The following is a 16933-nucleotide window of genomic DNA, read 5'->3' on the forward strand; positions in this document are numbered from 1 at the left end:
CGTGGCCAGAGATGAGGACCCACCTTGAGAGAGCCGTCGTGGGAACAAGATCCGCCCCCAGATGATCTCCTGGCCCCTCCTGAACGGGTGCTTCCCCATGACCAGGTGGTACAGCAGGAGGCCCAGGGACCAGATCGTCGCTGCCTCGCCGTGGTAGCATTGGTGGTGGATCCACTCTGGTGGGCTGTAGGACAGGGTTCCTGTGGAACACAGACAGAGTTCATCAGGGGGACGCTGCTGCTCCCAGAGCCTGACCCCAGCACCCCATGGCATGTGGGGGCTGCCCCAGTGGCACACAGGGTGACTGCTGCCCTCTCACCAGCACCTGGGACATGTGTACAGACTTGGGGCTGGAAAAGAAGCCACTGGTGTTGGAAGAGGGCAGCAGAAATCCTGGGAAGGCCCAACCATGACACACAAAAGCAAAACTCATCCAGTGGTGGAGAAAGCCCGCTCTACTCCCCGCCTGCACGGCCCCCCAAAAATGTTAACCAGTCAAGGCAAACAATGGGAGCAGAGCAGTCCAAGCCCTTCTCGCCTGCACACCAAACCATCCAGGGCACAGGGTCAGACGCCCCTCTCTGCTACCCCCACTGGGGTTTTTGTCAGGCTGGCTGCCCCAGCTCCAGCCTTAGCCCAGGCCACAGTGGGTGCTGAAGGCTGTCGGCAGGGCTGGAGCTGGTCCCCCTCACACCCCCACCCAAATCAGCTTGGCTCCAGCATTAATCCCATCCTGGCTGCAATAGGGGGAGCCCTGGGGCTGCACCCCGGCTGGGCCATGAGATGCCCAGGAGCATCCCCCGGCAGAGCTCACCTGCAAACTGGGTGTAGGCTATGTCTTGGAGGAAGGCGCCACAGCCAAAGTCAATCAGTTTCAGCTGCCCGGTGGCCAGGTCGAGCAGGATGTTCTCAGGCTTGATGTCCCTGTGCAGGACCCCGCAGCTGGTGCAGTGCCGCACAGCCTCCAGCACCTGGCGGAACAGCCCCCGCGCCTCCTCCTCCGGCAGGAACCTCCGCTCCGCCAGGAAACCCGACAGCTCCTGGCACCGCTCCGGACGCTCCAGCACCAGCACGACGCTGTCAGGGAGCTCAAGCCACTCCAGGAGCTGAATGACACCAGTGCAGCCAGAGGACACCTTGTCCAGCAGCACGACCTCCAGGGGTGCGCTGGTGCCGTCGGGCTGCGGGAGGAGCGCAATGCCGTCAGTGGGGCTGAGGCCGTGCCAGGGTTGGGGAACCCCTCAGCCAGCCCGGGATGCTCTGCATGCCCCGCTCAGCCCATGCCCGCTCTCCCTGCAGGGCTCCCGGCGGCTCCCACCCTGCCGGGCCCCGGCTCCTCGCCACCCGGCACGGCCCGGCTTCTGCTGCTGGCCCCGCTCACTCACCAGCTCGCCCCAGTGCCGGACGCGGTTCCGTGGCACCCTTTTGATGGCCACCTGCGAGCAAGAGAGAGCAGTGGGTTGAGCGCGCCGCCCGCCCCGCCGGGCCCCATCCTCCTCCTCCTCCGCCCCCTCCACCTCCTCCTCCTTCCCCCTCCTCCTCCTCCTCCTCCTCCTCCTCCTCCTCCGCCCCCTTCTCCTACGCCCGCCGCCGGCCCCGCCGCTCACCGGGGCGCCGTCCGAGAGCCGCGTGGCTGCGAAGACGCTGCCGAAGCCGCCGCTGCCCAGCAGCGAACCCAGCCGGTACCGCTCCTGCAGGGCCTCCTCCTGCGCCTTCCCTGCGGGCGGGACGGGGCCGTCAGCGCTCGGCCCGGGGCCAGGAGCGGCCCCCGAGCGCCCCCCGAGCGCCCCGGGCCGGCCCTCCCCAGGCGTTCTGTCCCTGGAACGGGACAGCGGCGGAGCTCGGGCCGGGGAAGCCGCAGCGGGGGCGGCGGGAGCGGCCGCGCCGCGTGTGTCCTCCGCGGGGCCCGGGAGGAGCCGGGGCCGGGGCCGGGACTGGAGCCCACGTCGGGGCCGGGGCCGGGCTCGGGCCAGGCGGAGCCAGAGGGCGGCGGTGCCGCCCCAGCCCCAGGCACTGATACCCGCCCAGCAGCGCCACCGCCAGCACGACCAGAGCCGGGCGGAGACGAGACCCCGGCGGGACGGCCGGGGACGGGGACGGGGCCGGGGCAGACCCGCCCGGGGCTGGGGGCGGGCTGAGGACATGGCCCGGCCGGGAATGGGGAGAGAGAGATTGGGAGAGGAGGGGACAGCGGGAAAGGGAGAGGAGAATCAAGAGGAATGCGACAAAATCACTGCTTTGTCTGCTTTCGCTGCTGCAGCCGCCGCCGCTGCCGCTGCTGCTGCTGCTGCCGCTGCAAATGAAGCTCCGGGGCCGTTTGTCCCCGTGTCCGTTTTTCCGTTGCCCGCTCGCCCCCGCGCCCAGCCCCCCGCTCCCCAGGGGCAGCCCCTGAGCCTGTCCAAACACGGGAACTTTGCCCTGTTCAGCCCAGACTCAGAGTCTGGACTCCTGCACAGCGGAACAGGAATCCCCTTGAGCGCTGCTGTGCATTGTCCCCGCTGAGGATCAAACCCTAGGGGAGCACATTCCCTGAATGCTGAATTTGTACCTGACCCAAGGGCTGCACTTAGTCTCCATCACTGCTTTCCAAGTAAACCAGGGGAAGGCAAAAACTGTGTGTAGCTCATGGTATTTTACAGTGTCTAAAACTTGCCATGTCATGGATCTTAGAGCTGAGATCTATTTGGATTAAGGGGATGGAGAAGCAGTGCAACATGGAAAAGGGGAGCATAAAAATAAACAGAGAAAAACATCTTGGATTGTTTCTTTCCATTTTCATTTCATTTCCTAAAAGCTGTTTCAGTTTTCCCAGAATCTTCTCCACACTCCTGTTTGCTCTTTCCAAGAACCTTTCCTGGAGAACGAGGTGCAGCTTCTGTCACAAGATGTGCCACCAGCTGCAGCTTCTCTAGGCTTTCCACACCTTGTGTGCAGCTCAACTCTTGCAGCACAGGAGGACAAATGTTTGAAGAACTTGACAGCTTGTTCTTTCTTTTCCTTGTGGGCTGGGCAGTTGTGCCATTGGTAAGGTTTTCATTGTTACTGTTCTGCCCTAAGAAACCATGACGGGCTACCAGGAATTGTCAGGGAATCCAAGCCTGACTGAATGCAGAGAAAGAATCTGCAGAGCCTGCATCCAGAAATGGAGAGCTGTGTGATAATCATTGCAACATCGCCATGGGCATCTTGGAAGTGATCTAGAAGATGAAAATGCTCTGACAGAGGGCGTTTGTTTCTGAGTTCAGTGTAGAGGATTCCACATCTAGTGCATTGGTTCATAAATCAAGAGTTCAATCAGTTCATGGAAAGCACCAGAACAAGCTGGACCTCTCAGCCTTAAACACTTCAGTTGTTCAGGGACCCAAAAATGTTCCATAGAAAGAGCATTAGAAGGAGAGGAAAGAGACAGAGAGACAGAAAGACAGAAGCTCCACAGAAAGACACACGTGTGGCTCCCAGCTCCTGGGGTTCCAGTGTGGGTGAGACACAAACCCTAGAAGAAGGCAGAGTCCATAGCAGGGGCTGACCTTGTGCTCCTTGGTTTTAAGCCCCTGGGCCTTCGTGGGCCTCCCCCCAGCTGGGTCTTGTGATTGCTCGGGCGTTCAGAGCCGGGTTAGCGCTGTCCCAGCTGTGGGACTGATTGACAGCTCAACCCAAGGTGTCTCGGGACACTGATCTCATCCAGCCTCTGACAGTGACCATGGTGACACTGGGGAACCTCATGGAACCGTGGGTCAGTGTGACAATGCAGGTCCAAGGACACCATGGTGATATCCAGGTTTGCTCAGCACCAGAGACACCTTTGCCTTGTTTGTCCCCAGCTGTCATCACTGCCTCCAGTGTTCTGCTCTAACTGGAACCCAGGGACACTTTCACATGAATTGTGTCCCTCAGTGGGACCCATTAAAAGTTAAAGAAAGTCTGGGCTTTGAATCTGACTTTGAGTTCTTGAGAAGTTCTTTGAGCACACTCTGAGGTCTGGGTCCGATGCAAAGAGCACCAAAGCCCCAGAGGGTCATTAACGTCCTGGTGCTGTGTCTGTGCTGCTGAGCTGGGCCAGGCTCCTGGCCCAGAGGCAGCTCCTGGCAAGGGCAGCGCTGCAGAGAGACAGCTGTGGCCAGGAGCAGCTCCTGTGCACAGCCCAGCAGGGCTGGGGCACTGCCAGGGCATCGCAGGGACACGAGCAGGGCGCAGACAGAGCTCACAGGGGCTCAGCACTGGCAGGGGCTGTGGGGTGTCCCAGAGGGGGCTGTGTCACAGCAGCGCCTCTGTGGCTGTGTCACGGAGGCACAGAGCAGCTGTGATGTCAGAGAGGGGCTGTGTGACAGCACAGCGTGGGTTGTGTGAGGTCACAGACTGGGCTATGACATCACAGAGCGTGTTGTGTGAGGTCATCAAGCAGCTATGGCATGATAGAGGGGACAGTGTGACATCAGAGAGCAGGCTGTGACATCATGGCATGGCTGTATGACATCATAGAGCGGGCAGTGAGGTCAAAGTGTGTGCTGTGACATTACAGAGTGGCAGTATGACATCACAGGGAGGGTTTTGTGACATCACTGAGGGGCTTGTGACATCACACAGCAGGGTGTGACATCATAGTGTGAGGCCATAGGGCAGACTCTGCCGTCATGTAGAGAGTGGCTCTGTGACATCAGAGTGTGGGTTGTGACATCACCGAGTTGGCTGTGTGACATCATAGAGCAGGCTATGACATCATGGAACAGACTGTGATGTCACTGGATGACTTTGTGACGTCATAGTACAGGGTGAATTTCTGACATCACAGAATCTTCTGTAACAGCACAGCTTTGTGACATCACAGAGTGACATCGCAGAGTTGGGCCTATGACATCACAAGGGAGCTATGTGGCATCCAGGAGTGGGTTGTGACACCACAGGGGCTGTGTGACATCACAGGGGCTGTGTGAGGTCACTGGGGAGGTGACTCTGCCCCAGCCCCCCCTCCCAGTTCCCCCAGAGAAGTCCAACGCTGCTCGTGCACAGCGGGGTCCCCTGTCCCCCCGGGTACCCCCGCCCCCGGCGCCGCAGCCTCCCCCAGAGGATGTTCCACGAGATCGACCCCCGAGCCTGACACAGGGCCATGGGGGGCGGGACAGGGGACAGGGACCCCCCGGCAGCGTCCCCGTGTCCCTCAGGGCCAGAGCCTGGCCCAGGGCTCCTTCACCCTGTTGCCAACAAGGGCTTGAGAGCGCTGAAAAAATCCCCAGCAAGGGAGCAGCAAAAACCAGATTTAATATTGAGCAACAGCACCACAAAGTTCCTTGGCAAGCGTCACTCTGCTCCTGACTGGACACTTCAGGCACAAAAAAGGAAACAAAGCAACAACAAAACCAAATAAATTCCAGGCAATTAAATCAGAAATAAACCGAGAACTGGGGCTTTCATTCCTCTGGAAAAGAGCTGTCCTTCTTCCTGCAGGTGCCCATGGCCACAGCTGGGATTTCACCTCCCACACTGCCTGTTGTGACAGACTGGAGGAGATTGTGGGCTGGAAACTTTTTGTGTGTGGGGGAGGAAGGGGCAGGTCCAGCCTTGCCCTGCCCTGGAACCCCATGCCACACAGCCCCTGTGGTGTCATACAACCTCCTGTGATGTCACACAGCCACCTCTGATGTCACACAGCCCCTGTGATGTCACACAGCTGCCCTGTAATGTCACACAGCCCACTCGGAGATGTAACAGGCCACCTGTGATTTCATACAGGTGCCCTGTGATGTCACAGCCTGCTCTTTGAGGTCCCAGTGTGCTCTGTGATGTCACAACATCTGCCCTGTGATGTCACAGCCCAGGCTGTGATGTCACAGCCACCCTGTGATGTCACAGCCAGCTCTATGATGGCACAGCTACCTTTGTGATGTTATGCAGCCTCGCTGTGATGTCACAGCCTGCCCTGTGATTTCACAGTCAGCTCTGTGATGTCACAACCCACTCTCTATTGTCTCAGCCTTCTCTGTGGCATCACACCGCTGCTCTGTGATGTCACAGAGCCCTTTTCTATGATGGCAGAGTCTTCTCTGTGGCCTCACAGCCCATTCTGTGATGTCACACAGCCAGCCTGTAATGTCACAGCCAACTTTGTGACATCACAACCTCCTCTGTGATGTCACAGCCTGCTCTGTGATGTCACAGCCTGCTCTGTGATGGCAGAACTCACTTAACATGTCACACAGCACCTCTGTGGTCACACAGACCCACTGTGTGATGTCACAACACCTTCAGTGATGGAACACAGCCACTCTATAATGTCACAGCACACTCTTTGACCTCACAGCTTGCTCTGCTCTGTGATGTCATACAGGCATGCTCTGATGTCACAGCCTGCTCTGTGATGTCGCATAATAAACCAGAGATGTCACAGCCAACTATATGATGCCACAACCTGGTCTGTGATGTCACACAATGACAGAATCACAGAATTGCTGGGTTGGAAGAGACCTTTAAGGTCATCAAGTCCAACCCATGCCCTAACACCACCTCAGCTAAACCATGGCACCGAGTGCCACATCCAGTCTTTTTTTAAACACATCCCATGATGGTGACTCCACCACCTCCCTGGACAAACAAGTCCAGTAATTTATCACCCTTTCCATAAAAAAACTTTTTTCCTAATAGCTGACCTAAATTTCCCTTGGTGCAGCTTAAGACTGTGTCCTCTTGTTCAGTCAGTTGCTGTGAGGAGAAAGAGACCGACCCCCACCTGACTGCAACCACCTTTCAGAGAGTGTAGAGAGTGATAAGGTCACCTCTGAGTCTTCTCCAAGCTAAACAACCCCAGCTCCCTCAGTCATTCCTCACAGGACTTGTGTTCCAGACCCCTCACCAGCCTTGTTGTCCTTCTTTGGACACGCTCCAGCCCCTCCATGTCCTTCCCAAATTGGGGAGCCCAGAACTGGACACGGCACTCGAGGTAGGGTGCCAGTACAGGGGAGGAATGCCAAGCACAGCAGTGCCAAGTACAGGGGAAGAATGACCTCTCTGCTCCTGCTGGCCACACCATTCCTGATCCAGGCCAGGAGCCATTGGCCTTCTTGGCCACCAGGGCACACTGCTGGCTCGTGTTCAGCCTGCTGTCGACCAGTGGCCCCAGGTCCCTTTCTGCCTGGGCACTGTCCAGCCACGCCGACCCCAGCCTAGAGCAGTGCAGGGGGTTATTGTGGCCAAAATGCAGGACTGGGCACTTGGATTTATTAAACTTCATCCTATTGGATTCTACCCATCCATCCAACTGTTCCAGGTGTCCCTGCAGAGCCCTCCTGCCTTCCAACAGATGGACACGTGCTCCCAGCTTAGTGTCATCTGCAGATTTACCAATGAAAACCTCAATGCCCTCATCCATGTGGTCAATAAAAATATTGAACAGAGCTGGCCCAGCACAGAGCCCTGAGGGACACCACTGGTGACTGTCCCCAGCTGGATGCAGCACTGCTCACCACCACTCTCTGGGCCGGCCATCCAGCCAGTTCTGAACCCAGCACAGAGTGCTCCTGGCCCAGCCGTGGGCTGCAGCTTTTCCAGGAGTGTGCTGTGGGGGACAGTGCCAAAGGCCTTGCTGGAGTCCAAACAGACACATCCACAGCCTGTCCTGCATCCACCAGGAGGGTCACCTGGTCATGAAAGGAGACCAGGTTGGTCAAACACGACCTAGCCCTCCTAAACTCCTGCTGGCTGGGTCTGACACCCTGGCCATCTGTCACGATCTGCTTGTGCGGGGTGTCGTGATGGTTCTTTTCACCAATCCCAAAAGTGCAAAACGGCAAACAGCAAGAGACTATCAGTTAATCACAACAAATGCGCCTTTATTAAGGGCCAAAACAGTAAATGCGATAGTGGGGATCAGAAAGGAGATAAAAGGATAGAGAGAGAGAGAGAGAGAAAAGAGGGGGATAGGAATAGCTACCAACACAGGCGAGATCCTCACAGTTATAGTCCACAGAGGAAAGAGGGGGGAACATGCTGGACAATGAGAGTCTCTTGTGATTGCTGTGGGGGAACAGGTGAGTCCACTGAAACCACCAAGGCAGGACGAACACAATGAAGAATAAGTCCGTTGGAATTACTGAAGAAGAACAGGTCGTGTCATTAGTGGTTTCCCCTCTCCCTGTGGGAGGGGTCTCAGTCTCAGTCCTTGGGAGGAGGGTTTTCCATCTCCGTCCGTCTGTCACAGTGGTCACGGGGCAGATGAGAGGTCTTCAGTGAGAGATGATTAGGGTCACCCTAAAAGTTCATTCAGATTCAGGAGGAGAGTGGGCAAATATGCAGTAGGCCGTTCCTTGGTGGCTTCATGCCAAGTCCTTGCCAATTCCTTGCCAACTCCTTGCCAGGCCTTGTTCAGAACAGCTAACGTAACGGTACAGCAACTGCACCTGCACTGCCGCTCTCTCCAAGCCGGTACTGTAATGGGGGAAGGGGTTTTTGCTTGTGGCAACCGGTAGGCAAATGTGGGGGCTTCAGACGGCCTCTTACACCTTCCCCGAGCTGTCTGCAGAGCAATCCACATCAGCCCAGGCTGGGCTGGTCAGTGGCCGGACAGTTCCATTGACTGGACGCGGCTCTGGACGCTTCCCTTGGAGCGACTCCAGGGAGGGAACGCTGGGGCTGTCACCACTGGGGTGCCACAGACAAGGGAACGCTGGGGCTGTCACCCTGGGGTGTCACAGACAGGGGAACACTGGGGCTGTCACTCTGGGGTATCACAGACAGGGGAACGCTGGGGCTGTCACCGCTGGGGTGTCACAGGCAGGGGACGCTGGGGCTGTCACCGCTGGGGTGTCACAGGCAGGGGAGCGCTGGGGCTGTCACTCTGGGGTGTCACAGACAGGGGAGCGCTGGGGCTGTCACTTCTGGGTGTCACAGACAGGGGAACGCTGGGGCTGCCCCGCTCCTGCCCTGTCCCCAGCAGCTCTGCCAGCGCCTCGAAGGGACACAAAGGCTGATCCAAAGGGTGAGAATTTAAGAAGGGGCTGAGCTGGGAGGGACCCATTGGGATCATCAAGTCCAGCCCCCAGCCCTGCACAGACGCCCCAACAATCGCAGCCTGTGCAGCCCCGGGAGCGGGGTCCAATGGCTCCTGGAACTCCAACAGCCTCTGGGCTATGCCCATTCCTTGTGGAGTCTGGGCAGTGCCTGAGCCCCCTCTGGGGGAAGAAGCTTTTGCTGATCTCCAGCCCAGCCCTGCCCTGGCCCAGCTCCAGCCGTTCCCTTGGGTCTTGTCCCTGCTCACCTGGGCAGAGATCAGAGCTTGCCCACAGAAGCTGTGGCTGCCCCTGGATCCCTGGCAGTGTCCAAGGCCAGGTTGGACAGGGCTTTGACCAGCCTGGGATAGTGGAAGGGGGCATGGAAGGAGATGAACTTGAAGGTCTTTTCCAAGCCAAGCCCTTCTGTGATTCTGTGATTTTGGGGGAGATGCTGAAGCTCTGTCTCGGCTTTATCTCACCCAGAGTCTGGACCCAGCAGCAGCCATGGGTGGGATCATCTCCTCCTCCCTCTCCCTGTGGCTGGAACTCACCCAATGGCAGCAACTGAATAATGTCCCTCACGGGGCAGTGAGTGCCAGAAAGGAGCGTTGCTCCTCGGGGAAACACAATGTCCTTGGACTTCAGCAGAGCATTGAAATGGGCCCCCTCGAGCACCTCAGCCCCACTGAAATCTCCTCTTAGTGGACTCAGCCCCAGAGATCTCCCAGTGCAGCTGCAGAGGAGTCGCTGTCAGGAGGAGGGACAATTATCAAAAGCTGATGTAGATCAAAACAAGCTCTGGCACCATTCCACATTTTTGTTTGCCACTGGGAAATAAATACAGATGTCCCCATGCCACAATCTCAGTCCCCCCAGGGTTCCTGGGTTTGGTTTTATCCCCTGGTATGGAGACACGGGAGCTCTCCCAGCTGGACAGGGTGTCAGGAATCCCTTCCTGAGCTTGACACCCTTGGAGAGGGTGGACAAGGAGGTTCCTTGCTGAGGGAGACTGTGCGGGTTTTGGAAACAGGCCAGACCTAGAGAAGGCTCCTTCTACAGCTCCTCAGCACCTGGTAATCCCATGTCTTTATTTGTGTGACTGTCTTGTCAGGGCAGGGAGAGGAAGAGAGGAGCCTCCTTGGGGCAGGGAGAGGAGGCAGAGACACCAAAAGCAGGAGTCCCAAAGGGATCTGGGCAGCTCATGATCCAATGGCTGCAGTAGGTGTGCCATTCCTAAATCCAGTTTGGGAGAGTCACGGCCGTGTTACTGTGTAAGCTCTGAGGTATCTGCTGGTGGGAGATGCTCAGGTTCATCCTGTTTGCATCCCCAGTTCCTGCTGAGCCGGTTTTAAACAGCGCCAGGGGATGCTCCTGGCACTGACCCTGGCATGGCTCAGGGTGCTCCCAGGTGCCTCAGGCTGCTGTGACACCGCTGCACACGGGAGGCAAGAGTGGCAGGGGCTGTGCTGAGAGTCAGCTCCATGTGCTGCTGCTGCTGCTGGGTGTCATTTGTCCAGCCCTGCCCCAGAGTCAGGGATCAGATCCAGGCCCTGCTGCTGCTCCCTCGGGATCAGCCCCACTTTGGGTGTTGCTGTCAGGACCAGCAGAAGCGGTGGCTGGAGCAGCGGGTGCTGACAGTGCCCCAAGCCCCGGGGCCAGAGGAGTCCCTGGGCTGGGGCTGGGAGGGAGCTGCTCCAGCCCGGAGTGCACAGCTGAGTGCTGTGCTCTGGGGCTGGGGCTCCCCGCACAGGGGACTGGACTGGTGTGCCACAGGAGACAGAGAAGCTGCAGCTTCAGCATAACTGAGGTGGGTGCGTGGGCTGGGAAGAGTGGGGAGGCTCAAGGGGATTCACAGAGCTCATCCTGCTGCAAGGACGAGGAAAAGGGAGTGGGAACTCAGCAGTGAGGACAGCTGAGGGCTGGAAAGCAGCTCTGAATGACACTAAAATCCCACTGGACCTCTGAGACATTGCTGCTCCTCATCCAGTGACAGGATGAGTCCCCAAGCCTGGGGCTCGGCCTTCCTCATGGTGAGGGGCACCAAGGAAGGCAACAGTGTGATGGAGACTGCCATGGGCTGGGAATTCACTGGGGGACAAGAGGGAGCAGTTGGGAAGTAAAAGGCAGGTGGGGGAGAGAACAGTTCAGAGAAGGGCTGAGCTACAGCTTGAGCAAGTTGCAAAATATCATTTGGGGTCATCCCAGATTGATTTCATTTCAGAAGCTATTGAACAAGTTTAATTTTTGGGTGGTGTCATGTTTGCCCTTGGAGGTGTACACTCTGCAAACTTGAGCTGTGATGCTGAAATGCTCAAGCAGGTCTGTGCTGCAGGTCACCCCATTTCTTCTTTGGCTGATTGCAGCCCGGTGCTGAGCTCCAGCAGAGCCCTGGCAGAGCCCAGAGCAGCCTCAGCACGCGCAGAGCCTGGCTGCAAGGAGAGAAACCAGAAAGCGCCCGTCAGCTGAAGGCTCCTGTCCCCTTGTCCCAGCCGCCCGCAGTGCCCAGGCCATGATGGCCGTGCCCAGAGCTGTGCCCAGAGCTGCCCATCCCTGCTGCCTTTGGGAGCAGAGCAGGAGGGCAGGACATGTGCCCAGCCTGCAGCCGGCCACGGCACATCCAGCCCTCAGCAGCTGCCCAGAGCAGGATGCTCCTGTGCTCGCTGCCATCTCCCCAAAGCTCTGATCCCACCATGCCAAGCAGACAGGACCCACCTCACGCCATCCCTCGCTGGAAGAAAAGCTGGTCCCAAACGATGTCCTCATCCTTCTCCCAGGGCACGGCCCATCCACGCCACAGCTGCTCCCAAGCACTTCCCCATCCAGACTGGACCCCACCTGGAACGCTTCCTCTAGAAAAACACACAACAAATTATTGAAAATAGATTACAGACAAAAAGGGGAACAAGAAAAAAGGTCAAAAATCTTATCTCTGTCAGGGGCTAAGGAAGGCCCAACCCCTGCAGGCCAGGGAAAAACCCACCCACAGGTGAGGGAAGCCCAGGCTGTCTCCCTTCCCCGCTTCACTGCCCTCCAAAATAACGGTGATCCCAAAGCAAACAGGGGCAGTGGAGCAGCCCAAGCCCTTCCTTGCCTGCAAAGCAAAGCAGCCCCTGCACAGGTTCTGGAGTCCCACCTCTGCTCCCACCATGGGGGTTTCTTTGTGTCGGGCTGGCTGCCCCAGCCCCAGCCCCAGCCCGGGGCACGGTGGGTGCTGGGGCTGTTGGCAGGGCCAGGAGCCCACTCCCATTTCATCAGCACCCCAGCCCATCCCCCCAGCCCTGCCAAAAGCAGCCTGGCAGCTGACTGAAGGATCAGCTGCATCCGCCCCAGCAAAGGGGGAACCTTTGGTTCCCGGCCAGGCTGTGCAATGCCCAAATCTGGGAGCATCCCCCTGCGTGTGGACTCACCTGCAAATTCCCTGTGGAGCCTGGCTTTGGAGAAGGTGTCAGAATCAAAGTCCATCATCCTCAGCTGCCGGTGACCAGGTGGAGGAAGAGGTTGTCATCCTTGATGTCGTCCTCACTGTCCCCAGCAGCAACAGCCCCACCTGGTACAGCTTCTCCAGGGGCTTCTTCTCCTTCCCTGGGGTGAGCCCAGGCTGTCAGGGTTCTGCCCAGGGCCCCAGCTGTCAGGGAACCAGGACAAGCAAAACCAGTTCGGATGGTGGCCAGCAGTGCTGGGCAGAGCAGCTCAGCTCCAGCACAAGGGCTGCGTGTTCCCATCTGATGACCCCTGGGCAGTGGCACAGGCAGGACAAAATGTCTGCGTTCCTTTGCTTCTGATTGCCAAGGCATGTGTGGAGCTGTAACTTACCAGGGCCTTGCATCAAAGTGTGCCTGTGGCTCTCTCCCTTCTTCTAGGGCAGATCAATATCCTGCAGCCAGGGATCACGGAACAGCTCTTCTAATGAGGGCCTGTCCGAGTGCAGCATGGATAAACACCTCCTGATCAGATCTTGGCACTCTGGACAGAGAAACCAGAAACCACCGGTCAGTTGGAGAAGGCTCCTGTTGGCTTTGCCCCACTATTCCCGTGCCCAGGCCATGCTGGATGTGCTCAGAGCTGGGCCTAAACTTCCCCATCAATTCCCTGTTTTGGAGGAGAGCAGGAGAGCAGGACATGTGCCACCTCCTCAGCAGCTGCCAGAGAGGGATGCTCACGAGCTGCTGCTGTCTCCCAGCACTGGTATTGCCCCCGTGGCCAGAGATGAGGATCCACCTTGAGAGAGCCGTCCTGGCAGCGAGAGCTCATGGTCACAGCTGATGTTCCAGCCCCTCCTGAAAGGGTGCTCCCCGCAGACCATCTGGTGCAGCAGGATGCCCAGGGACCAGATGGTAGCTGGCTTGCCGTAGTACCAGCCAAACTGGGTCCATTCCGGGGGGCTGTATGACCGTGTTCCTATGGAATACAGATGGGGTTCATCAGGGGGACGCTGCTGCTCCCTGAGCCTGGCTCCAGCATCCCTGGGTGTGTGTGGGGCCGCCCCAGTGGCACACGGGGTGACCGCTGCCCTCTCGCCAGCACCTGGACTTGTGTACAGACTCGGGGATGGAAAAGAAGCCACTGGGGTTGGAAGAGAGCAGTGGAAGCCCTGGCAAGGCCCGACCATGAGGAGGAAAATCCCACTCAGTGCTTGGGAAAACCATGCCCTCATCCTCCCTGCCTGCACTGCCCCAAAAACCATTATGAAGCCAAAAGAAACCAGGTGAGTGGAGCAGTCCAAGCCCTTTCTCACCTGCACCCCAAACCGGCTGGGACACAGGTTCTGGCCACCCCTCTCTGCTACCCCACCCAGGGGTGTTTTTGTTGGGCTGGCTGCCCAGCCCTAGCCTCAGTCCTGCCCAGAGTGGTGGGCAAAGGCTGCCAGCAGGGCTGGAAGCTGGCTCCCCACCCAGCCCTGCTCAAAAGCAGCTCAGCTGAAATCTCAGTGCCATGAAGGGCAGCAAAAGGGAGAATCCCCGCTGCCACACCCAGCTTGGGCTGTGAGGTGTTGGGCCATGAGATGACGGGATTGAGAGCACACCCCTGTGTGGGCTCACCTGCAAAGCGAGTGTAGGCTGTGTCCTGCAGGTAGGTGCCACAGCCAAAGTCAATCAATTTGGCCTGCCCGGTGGCCAGGTCAACCAGGATGTTCTTGGGCTTGATGTCCCTGTGCAGGACCCCGCAGCTGGTGCAGTGCCGCACGGCCTCCAGCACCTGGCGGAACAGATCCCGCGCCAACTCCTCGGACAGGACCACCCGTTCCCGAATGAAATGGTGCAGGTCCTGAGAGTGCTCTGGGCGTTCCAGCACCATCACGATGTCGTTGGGGAGCTCAAGCCATTCCAGCAGCTGGACGACACCGGGAAAGCCAGTGGAGACCTTGTCCAGCAGCACGACCTCCAGGGGTGCGCTGGTGCCGTCGGGCTGCGGGAGGAGCGCGATGCCATCAGTGGGGCTGATGCCGTGCCGGGGGTCGGGAACCCCTCACCCAGCCCGGGATGCTCTGCGCCCTGCGCTGGCCCTACGCCCGCTCTCCCTCGAGGTGTCCTGGTGGCTTCCACCCTGCCGGGCCTCGGCTCATCCCTGCCCAGCTTCTGCCGCTGGCCCCGCTCACTCACCAGCTCGCCCCAGTGCCGGACGCGGTTCCGTGGCACCCTTTTGATGGCCACCTGCGAGCAAGGGAGAGCAGCGAGTTGAGCTCGCCCGCCTGCCCTGCGCAGCCCCATCCCCCTCCTCCTCCTCCACCTCCTCCTCCTCCTCCTCCACCTCCGCCCCCCTCCTCCTGCGCCCGCCGCCGGCCCCGCCGCTCACCGGGGCGCCGTCCGAGAGCCGCGTGGCTGCGAAGACGCTGCCGAAGCCGCCGCTGCCCAGCAGCGAACCCAGCCGGTACCGCTCCTGCAGGGCCTCCTCCTGCGCCTTCCCTGCGGGCGGGACGGGGCTGTCAGCGCTCGGCCCGGGGCCAGGAGCGGCCCCCGAGCGCTCCCCGAGCGCCCCGGGCCGGCCCTCCCCAGGCGTTCTGTCCCTGGAACGGGACAGCGGCGGCTCGGGGCCGACGGCCGCGCTGCCGAGCGGCGGAGCTCGGGCCGGGGAAGCCGCAGCGGGGGCGGCGGGGAGCGGCCGCGCCGCGTGTGTCCTCCGCGGGGCCCGGGAGGAGCTGGGGCCGGGGCCGGGACTGGAGCCCACGTCGGGGCCGGGGCCGGGCTCGGGCCAGGCGGAGCCAGAGGGCGGCGGTGCCGCCCGAGCTCCAGGCACTGATGCCCGCCCAGCAGCGCCACCGCCAGCACGGCCAGAGCCGGGCGGAGGCGAGACCCCGGAGGGACGGCCGGGGACGGGGACGGGGCCGGGGCCGGGAACCGGGACGGGGACGTGGACGGGGACGGGGACGGGGACGGGGCCGGGAACCGGGACGGGGACGTGGACGGGGCCGGGGCCGGGAACCGGGACGGGGACGGGGCCGGGGCCGGGGCCGCGGCCGGGGACGGGGACGGGGCCGGGAACCGGGGCGGGGACGGGGCCGCCCCGCCCGGGGCCGGGGGCGGGCTGGGGACATGGCCCAGCAAGGGGCGAGGGGGACTGGGAGAGGAGGGGACACCGGGAAAGGGAGAGCGGGAGAGGGTGCGGGACAGCGGGCGAGGGAGTCCTCAAAGTGACTGGTTTTGCTGCTTTCGCTGCTGCTTTCGCTGCTGCTGCCGCTGCTGCGACTGCCGCCGCCGCTGCTGCCGCTGCAACTGAAGCTCCGGGGCCGTTTGTCCCCGTGTCCGTTTTTCCGTTGCCTGCTCGCCCCCGCGCCCAGCCCCCCGCTCCCCGGGGGCAGCCCCTGAGCCTGTCCAAACACGGGAACTTTGCCCTGTTCAGCCCAGACTCAGAGTCTGGACTCCTACACAGGGGAACAGGAATCCCCCCAGGTGGTGCCACATCTTGTGACAGAAGCTGCACCTCGTTCTCCAGGAAAGGTTCCTGGAAAGAGCAAACAGGAGTGTGGAGAAGATTCTGGGAAAACTGAAGACAGCTTTTAAGAAATGAAATTAAAATGGAAAGAAACAACTGAAGATGTTTTTCTCTGTTTATTTTTATGCTCCTCTTTTCCATCTTGCACTACTGCTCCATCCCCTTAATCCAAATAGATCTCGCCAAGTCATGGATCTTAGAGATGAGATCTATTTGGATTAAGGGGATGGAGCAGTAGTGCAAGATGGAAAAGAGGAGCATAAAAATAAACAGAGAAAAACATCTTCAGTTGTTTCTTTCCATTTTAATTTCATTTCTTAAAAGCTGTTTCAGTTTTCCCAGAATCTTCTCCACACTCCTGTTTGCTCTTTCCAGGAACCTTTCCTGGAGAACGAGGTGCAGCTTCTGTCACAAGATGTGGCACCAACTGCAGCTTCTCTAGGCTTTCCACACCTTGTGTGCAGCTCAACTCTTGCAGCACAGCAGGACAAATGTTTGAAGAACTTGACAGCTTGTTCTTTCTTTTCCTTGTGGGCTGGGCAGTTGTGCCATTGGTAAGGTTTTCATTGTTACTGTTCTGCCCTAAGAAACCATGACGGGCTACCAGGAATTGTCAGGGAATCCAAGCCTGACTGAATGCAGAGAAAGAATCTGCAGAGCCTGCATCCAGAAATGGAGAGCTGTGTGATAATCATTGCAACATCGCCATGGGCATCTTGGAAGTGATCTAGAAGATGAAAATGCTCTGACAGAGGGCGTTTGTTTCTGAGTTCAGTGTAGAGGATTCCACATCTAGTGCATTGGTTCATAAATCAAGAGTTCAATCAGTTCATGGAAAGCACCAGAACAAGCTGGACCTCTCAGCCTTAAACACTTCAGTTGTTCAGGGACCCAAAAATGTTCCATAGAAAGAGCATTAGAAGGAGAGGAAAGAGACAGAGAGACAGAAAGACAGAAGCTCCACAGAAAGACACACGTGTGGCTCCCAGCTCCTGGGGTTCCAGTGTGGGTGAGACACAAACCCT

The 16933-nt window shown here is 59.0% G+C and overlaps 1 protein-coding gene across 1 annotated transcript; it reads right to left on the minus strand.

Moving 5' to 3' along the window:
* Positions 1-842: 842 nt before the first annotated feature.
* Positions 843-14273, minus strand: LOC137466682 (serine/threonine-protein kinase pim-1-like; the record flags this gene model as incomplete). Its single annotated transcript, XM_068178373.1, has 5 exons — positions 14018-14273; positions 13162-13376; positions 1608-1673; positions 1386-1436; positions 843-1181 (listed from the first exon to the last, which is right to left on the minus strand). Coding segments are annotated over exons 1-5 (927 nt in total), but the record flags the coding sequence as incomplete, so codon positions are not given.
* Between the last annotated feature and the right edge of the window lie 2660 nt (positions 14274-16933).

This window comes from Anomalospiza imberbis, unplaced genomic scaffold (assembly GCF_031753505.1).
Source record: "Anomalospiza imberbis isolate Cuckoo-Finch-1a 21T00152 unplaced genomic scaffold, ASM3175350v1 scaffold_393, whole genome shotgun sequence".
NCBI lineage: Eukaryota > Metazoa > Chordata > Aves > Passeriformes > Viduidae > Anomalospiza > Anomalospiza imberbis.